Genomic DNA, 7,763 nt, shown 5'->3' with positions numbered 1-7,763 from the left:
CCTTGGGCCTGGCGGGGTTGGGGTTCAGGTGTGGGCAGGGCCGTGAGGGGAGGCCGCAGCCGTGGGTGTCCCCTGCAGGGGCCCGGTGCCGTTCGCTGTCAGCCCTGGTAGGCGGTGTGGGGCTTTATTAACGCTGGGTGTTCGTTACTGAAAGCGCTGTGTAATTGGTGATGCAGAGCCGCACCGGTGCAGTTTGTAACGTGGATGTGTTTTCTGTCCTTGAGAGAACCGGTCTGAGAAGACCCAGTGTGCAGAAGCCATGGGTTTGTCTGCATCCTCCCCGGCTGCGGTGGCTCAGGCACCAAGTGCATCCAAGCAACATCACACGGCATCGCTGCCTTCAGAATGTCCGATGCATCAGGAAAAGATGACTGGTAATTACTGTTGAGACTTAAGTAAACTCTTAGCGGGGAGCACTGTGCCCAGTGCTGCGCTCCTCCTTACGAGAGACAAGGAGCTACTGGAGAGGGTCCAGCAGAGCCAACAAGGATGCTCAGGGGTCTGGAGCATCTCTCTTGTGAGCAGGGATTGCAGGAGCTGGGACTGGTTAGCCTGGAGAAGAGCAGCCTGAGAGGGGATCTCATCAATGCAGATCAGTAGCTCAAAGGCGGGTGCCAGGAGGATGGTGCCAGACTCTTTCCAGTGGTGCCCAGCGACAGGGTGAGGAGCAAATGGCCAAAAACTAACACAGGGCAAGTTTCATCTCAACATGAGGAAGAGCTGCTTTACGTGAGGATGTCAGAGCCCTGGCACAGGCTGCCCAGGGGGTTGTGGAGTCTCCCTCTCTGGAGACATCCCAAACCCACTATGGACACATTCCTGTGTGCCCTGCACACAGTGTCCTGTGGCAGGGGTTGGACTGGGTGATCTCCAGAGGTGCTTGCTGTATAACCTCTGGGTTTCACAGCAACTGTCTCGTTTCACAGGGGTCCTGCAGTCTGTTCCCATCTAGCCACACACCCAGAAAGGGCCAGGGTTGTGCAGAGATGGTAACTGGCAGCAGGCAGTTGTCACTACCTGGGAAGGGGCAGCAGAAGGGTGCAGTGAGGTGGATGGAGAAGGAGCACATCAGCTCTTTCACTGGCACATTCAGCACTGCCGTGGAAATGTTAGCTACAAACAGTTCAGTATAGGGGCCACCATGGGGTGGGGATCGAGTATTCAAGGACTGCAGAAGAAGCCTAGATCTTACCATGGTGATAGGTCCTAAAACACAGGAAAGAACAGTTTAAACTGTTGCAAAGCTCATAAGAAAAGTGAAATACCGATTTGCATTAACATGAGCGTTCAATGAACTGTTTTCCACTTCCTTGTCATGTCTTAGTTTCCTTTGTAGCAAAATACATCCTGTTTTTTCCTGTATTTCAGGGTGTCCAATGCACATGAAGACTCCTGATCATAGAACTGAGAACGCAGATGTTCCTGCACATCAAGAAAGAGCATATGAATATGTAGCATGTCCAGTGACTGGTGCATCTCAGATGAACAATGACATAGATCCTAGCAATATGGTAACTTCTGATTGCTTCAACTCTTTTCTTTGTCTTGTTTGTTCTGAAATACCCTCCCCAAAATGTTAATGGTGATACTGTCCAAGGTAAATAATGTTACTTTTTAAACACTGCTTTTTTCTCATTTTGTATGCAAATACTTCAATCAGACCACGTTAGACCTTCTTTAACATCCTCTTCTTCAAATTAACATCTTTTTCCAGTTTGTGAATACCTTTTGCTGTCTGTTTTCTATCTGCTAGTTATATGCATGGTTGTTGTGCTGCATCAGTGAGTTCTGTGTGCTAGCAGTATGGGTAAGCTCTCGTTCAGGTCTCTCCAAGATTTTCTGTGATTTATAGAAAGCACTACTCTTTTGGAACTTGAAGGGTTCCTTTAGGTTTTCAGGTGATGAACTCATCCAAAGAGTTCTCCTGCAGAAGAGAAAGGTAATTCTGGTAGACTTAAATAAAGGCTGAACTTAATCTTTTTAGCAGCTGATGAATTGTGCTTTTAATTCTGTTTTTTCTTTTCAAACACCGTAACATAAGAACATGTTCATACTGAAGGTTGTTGTTGATTCTCTTTGTTTTCTAGATGCCTCCTCCTAATCAGCAGCCATCCCCAGGTCAACCCTTTCCATTGTCAACTGTTAGAGAAGAATCTTCCATTCCTAGAGCACATTCTGACAAGAAATGGGTCTACCCTTCAGAGCAAATGTTCTGGAATGCTATGCTAAGAAAAGGGTAAATACACTCTGAGTTACCAGATGGAATGTGAGAGTCTGAAATTCATGAAGGAATATCATTAGTTATTATTAATCAGTATTATTGAAGAGTTTGTGAACTCTTAAATGACTGTTTTTATACACAGCTTTATTTTAAAGGGTGAGCTGGTCTCAAAGGCCACGGGTCCTCCAGTGAGCAGCAAGATGATGGAGCATTCCAGGCAACTGCCACAACTCAGTGCACAGGTGTAGAGAATCTGTGTGATTGCCAGCTTTCAGACTCAGTTGGCTTCATGCTAATCCTTTGAACCCACAGTAAAGATTGTGAGAACATCTAATCTGACTTTGCAGAGATGCTAAAAGTGTGGAAATGGTTTGACAAGTAGAGGTTTTCAGTCAGTAAACAAACCTCAGTGTAGGCAAGATCTGAATGATAAATGTCTCCTGTGGTTTGGAAAGCCTTCTGTGCTGCTGTTTTCTTACTCTTTTGTAATTGTTTGTCATTCTCAAACAGATCAACTTTAAAGATGGTTATGGTTAAAACAGTAGTAATTTGTTCTGCGTATCGGTGGTGTTCTTAAGACAATATAGCAGTCTGTATGGAACACCCAAGTTTCAATTCTGTAAACACTTAAATGTCTTTAGTGTTACGCCTGTTGAAAAGCAAATGCGCCTGTAGTTAATAGTGCAGGGTTGGAGAGATGAAAGGCATTTCTAAGTGTATGCAAAATGTATTGATACAGGATTTGTGTGCATTAGGAATGCAAGTGGGATTTTTCCAACTCATTTTTACAAATACCATGGATGTGCTGATGTTTGCACACTCTGATAAGTTTCTGATCCCGTTAAGATGTTAATTTATCTCCCTAGAATCTGTGGATCTTGATGGGGGTAACTTTGATAGTGATTCTCAAGATGCTTAAGCAGATGAGCCAGAAGTTCCCCTACTTGCTTTGTGTCTTTGCATAAAACCTTAAACCTCTTGATTCAAAAGCCCTCTAGATAAAGGGAGGAAGGTGGAGTAGTTACACTGTAATGTTTGTAAGCTGTTCTCAAATGCTTCTCTCTCAGATGGAGGTGGAAAGATGATGACATAACAGGTGAAGACATGACCAACATTATTAAGATTCACAACCAAAATAATGAGCAAGCCTGGAAGGAGATTCTGAAATGGGAAGCTCTCCATGCTATGTATGTACATAGGGGATGAAAAGCAAATCCTTTGGTTTAGCTCTTGGTCTTGTAAGTTTTGGAGAATAGACTTTATGTTATCAAAAAGGTATGAGATGTAAATTTTGATTAAAAGTTTGTAAACCAGTCACTTTTTAGGTCAGGACAGGCCTTCTTCCTAGAAGAGACAGACTAGTTAAGCATTCCGTATGTAGAAATTGTTCTCTGGAATTCCATGATCTGTGTTACACTGGTTTGGATTGTGGTTTTCTGTTCTTTCATCTACTGAATCTGTGGATTAGATTTGTTGAGAAGTGCTCTGTAGGTAAATCAGAATGATGGTGTGGAGCATGTTAAAGGTTCTGTATCATACCAGCAGTAAGTGCTGTCAGAAATTGGGGAGCTTTTCCAATGTTAAGATGGTGGTTTAGATCACTTGTAATTAATTTTTTACTGTTGCTTTTTCTCCTATATGGTTTTTCTGTTACTAAACCAAACTGCCGTAGTGGTTTAAACACTTTCTTTATGAACTGTCTACACAGGGAATGTCCATGTGGACCATCACTGGTGCGGTTTGGAGGCAAAGCAAAGGAGTATTCACCAAGAGCCAGAATACGTTCATGGATGGGGTACGTGGGCAGGAGGCAGGTCTTCTGTTGAGGTGGGAGTGCTGGGAGATGTGTCTGAAAACATGGTGTAGAATTAAGCTGTTTCAGAACTGGAATTGCAAGTTCTAATTACCAGAAGTACTAGTGGGGATCTTATGCCAGTATCTGGATAAGTAAAACTTCTCAAACAGGATTTCCACTCCATCTCCCTGCTTCATAATATCCATTAATATATCTGCATGGTCCATTCTCTGTCTTTCCAGATACGAACTTCCCTTCGACAGGCATGATTGGATTGTTGACCGATGTGGAAAGGAAGTGCGATACGTTATTGATTACTATGATGGTGGAGCAGTAGACAAGAACTACCAGTTCACTATCCTGGATGTTCGCCCTGCCTTTGACTCCCTCTCAGCTGTATGGGACAGAATGAAGGTAGCTTGGTGGCGGTGGACTTCCTAACTACTCCTGTGGTGTGTAATCAAAATGTGAACCACTCTCCTAGAGTAAGGATGAGTGAATATTAGGACTTGATATAGGAGTTCAATGCAACTGTTGATGTTTTTGTCATCACCACTGTTCTTTGGGTGGTGGGAAGGGAGGGTGGGGAAATGCGTTGTTTTGAAAGAATAAAGTGATAGTAGCAAAAACTTGTATCTTAATTTTCTTAAGAGCTGGGGAAGGTATTCTTACTTTGTCACAGGTGCTCAGAAAGCTTGCCTTCATTTCCTGACTCCAGTGCTGCACCACATCCATTAACTACCTGAGCCTGACTGGAGTTCTGAGTATTACATAGTGAAAACTGGAAATGTCAAAACCAATTTAACATAGTTCAGTACTTGGATACTGACATGATGAATAAAGGGACTGTTCCAAACTGCATGTTTTATTACCTGTATAAAACCATTTATTTGTTTCACATGGGCACTTTACCTATTCAAATATGTGCTTCCTCAGAAAACTTTAGTCCAGTTTATTGTGTTAAAAGAAGTATAGTAGGAGTATTTTTGAAGGTATGCTAAATTGATAAGGAGGGTATACTCATGCCTTAATCTGCAATCTGTCTTTGAACAAGAGAACATTTGTTAGAAGCAGAAAGTGTCAGTTATTCTAAAAGGAGATAAAATTAATATTTAATGGCTATTTATTCTGAGTATTTAAAAGATTTGGTTTCTGATGTAAGAAAAGAGTATTCTTAATATTTTCATGTCTTTAATGTGTGTCTCATGTAATAAGTTCAGGGCAGAATTAAGCCTTATTTAAATAACCTGTTGTGTGATGCATCTTTATTTTGCATCTTGCCTTCATCAACTGAACCATAGTGTGGGGTTTTTCTATACTACAGAATTGCACAAAGGTGTATGACTACACAGTCCTATATATTTCTGCATAGTGGTTGCAGTGAGGGATTTTACAGATGTGTGCATAACTTGGCTAAAAGGGTATTGAGAAAGCCAAGGAATAAGGTTGATTTGAGGGTTTCCTAAGAGTGATCCGTGTTAATGCTGTGTGGCTTAAAGATTTGATTAATGTTCATGCTTAATAAGGGAAACTTAACTTTTTATAAGACTTCCACTGTAATAGCTTTAAATTTGCATGGCTTGCTAAATTTCAGGTGCCACATGCCGCTAAATTTAAATGATTCCTTCCTTTCAGCATAGATTGCTCCTGAGAATGAGTCTTCCACACAAAACACTTGGGAATGGAAGATGGAAGAGAGTTTCACATTGTAGCTTCTCAAATGGGAGAAGCTACGTGAAACTTCCCAACCTTAACAGGGAACCAGCTGTACTTTCATATTTGGAAAGTGGCTATTTTTAACTGAGGGGAAAGCTCCTCAATGTTCCAGTCAAGTAACTTGCCGTTTAGGAAAAAATTGTGCAGGAAAGCTTCTGTAGTTTAAGGGTACTGGTTGAGATGAATGGTTCCCACTTCAGAACCAGCTGTCCTGCATGGTAGGAATAAATACTACCCAGAAGTCCAAATCTTAAGAGAAAAACACACTTTTACCCTTATCCACTCCTTAATTGTTTTTCAGTGATTCATACATACATACATATATATATGTATATATAAAAATGAGAAATAGTTTTGGGGAAATAAAAATCATCTGAGTAAGCAATGCATGCATGAGATTTGAGAAGTGTGTGAGCTTGGATGAAGTGTATCTGATAGTGAAAGAGCTGCTTCTCTCTCTTGTAACAGTGAAGACTGAGGCTCGTTCTTTTTGAGGTGCGTTGTTTTTGTTGTAGGATTATGCATCAGTAACTTGGCACACACAGAACTGTGTATTTCTCACAACTAAAGAGGGAAAAAGCACACCAGTGGAGGGAGTGCTTCAGGAGCTTCCAGAGAATGAGTTTGGATGATCTGGGAAGTGTGATGCTGAAATTGTGATAGCTGCTAACTCTGGTGAAAGGTGTCTCATGCCACATGCCTGGATTGAAAACGGCTCTTTTCTGTGCTGCTCTTAATGAAATGTACCACTTGGAGTCTCCTTTTTGTTTGATGACAAATAAATATACTTTTCTTAACTTTGGTATTTGGTGACTGTATTTTTATCTGTAAGAATCATTGAGATGAGCTCTTGCATGTGTCATACGAGACTGTATTCTGTTAGAACTAATCATATCCTTATATATACTACTCATCTATTTAGGTCAATACAGAAGAGCCAAGGACTAAATTCATGTGCAGCAGCACTCAACAGAAGAGCATATGACAGCAAATATATTCATCCTGATTCTGGGTAGCTTCTGAAGAGAGGAATGCAAGGAATTACAAGGTTTTTTAACAGTCCTTGAAGTAGAAATTAATGTAATATCTACAAGCAGTAAGACTGAAGGAAGCAAACATGGAGTTTTCCCTTTTTGTTTTGAGTTACTTTATGCCTGATGTTGGCAGTTCACTGTTTCTTAGAAGATGGGTGTTGGAGTGATCAGAATTCTAATGTCAACTTGAAAAACTGATATAAGTTGATGTGGTTTTACCCTTTGGGGGATGTTTGAGCAGTAAAACTATTGTCTAGGCTACATTCAAGTTAATGTAACTTATATCCTTTCTTTGTAAGTATGGACAGGTGTGGGGAGTTCATGAAGCTCAAACAAGTGAAGATATATCCTTATCAGGCCCTTTCAGGGAATTTTGCAGCAGCAGCAGGTTCCCAGTCAGGCTGAAACAGAAATTTAGAACCCAGGATCTCAAACCAGGTTAACCTTGTGCATGTTCAAAAGGGAAAATATGGTCACTGTCACTAAATCAGTTGTGCATTTACACAGTTCACCTAAGCTCTGCTATAATGTGCCAAAGCCCCACTTGACCTATTGTGTTTGACTCTTGCAGTTGAAACAAGTTATTGCTCTCCAGGCCTGCAGCTGAAGATGTGTCCTTCAAGGATATTTTGGTGCTCAGGAACTGCAAATCTGTTGCTGATTGATGGAGAAGGACTCCTGCATTAACACTCCAACCATAATCAGGTCTTGGGTCATACATACATAGACAAGAGTAGTACTGATCTTTACTCCCTGGAGCAGGAGGCACCTCTGCATTCAAATACCTGGGTTTGACCTCTTGCTGTTGCATTGCTGCACGCAGATAGTGACTACCCTGCAGTTAGGGTGATGCCAGTCTAGAGAGGCACCCAACACAGCATGGCTGTGCTCACAACACCCTCCCTACTCAGTAACATTGACCCAACTCTGCTCTTCCACAGTATGCCTCTGGCCAACACAAGTGCCTTGTAACTACAGAGTAGTTCACAGGTTTGTC

At 41.7% G+C, this 7,763-nt stretch overlaps 1 protein-coding gene across 1 annotated transcript; it reads left to right on the top strand.

Annotated features, from left to right (window-relative positions):
* The first annotated feature begins 231 nt into the window (after positions 1 to 231).
* Positions 232 to 6,529, top strand: LOC133273578 (holocytochrome c-type synthase). The gene is made up of 6 exons (XM_061461914.1): positions 232 to 374; positions 1,369 to 1,511; positions 2,088 to 2,236; positions 3,289 to 3,408; positions 3,930 to 4,016; positions 4,259 to 6,529. The coding sequence occupies exons 1-6, from the start codon at positions 260 to 262 to the stop codon at positions 4,455 to 4,457; spliced, it is 813 nt and encodes a 270-aa protein (XP_061317898.1). The 5' UTR covers positions 232 to 259; the 3' UTR covers positions 4,458 to 6,529.
* Positions 6,530 to 7,763: the final 1,234 nt, after the last annotated feature.

The sequence above is a fragment of the Pezoporus flaviventris genome, unplaced genomic scaffold, assembly GCF_033815535.1.
Source record: "Pezoporus flaviventris isolate CSIRO_AGI_PZ_B2104156 unplaced genomic scaffold, CSIRO_AGI_Pfla_v1 ptg000001l, whole genome shotgun sequence".
Classification (NCBI taxonomy): Eukaryota; Metazoa; Chordata; class Aves; order Psittaciformes; family Psittacidae; genus Pezoporus; species Pezoporus flaviventris.
This window is presented reverse-complemented; position numbering and strand designations above follow the sequence as displayed.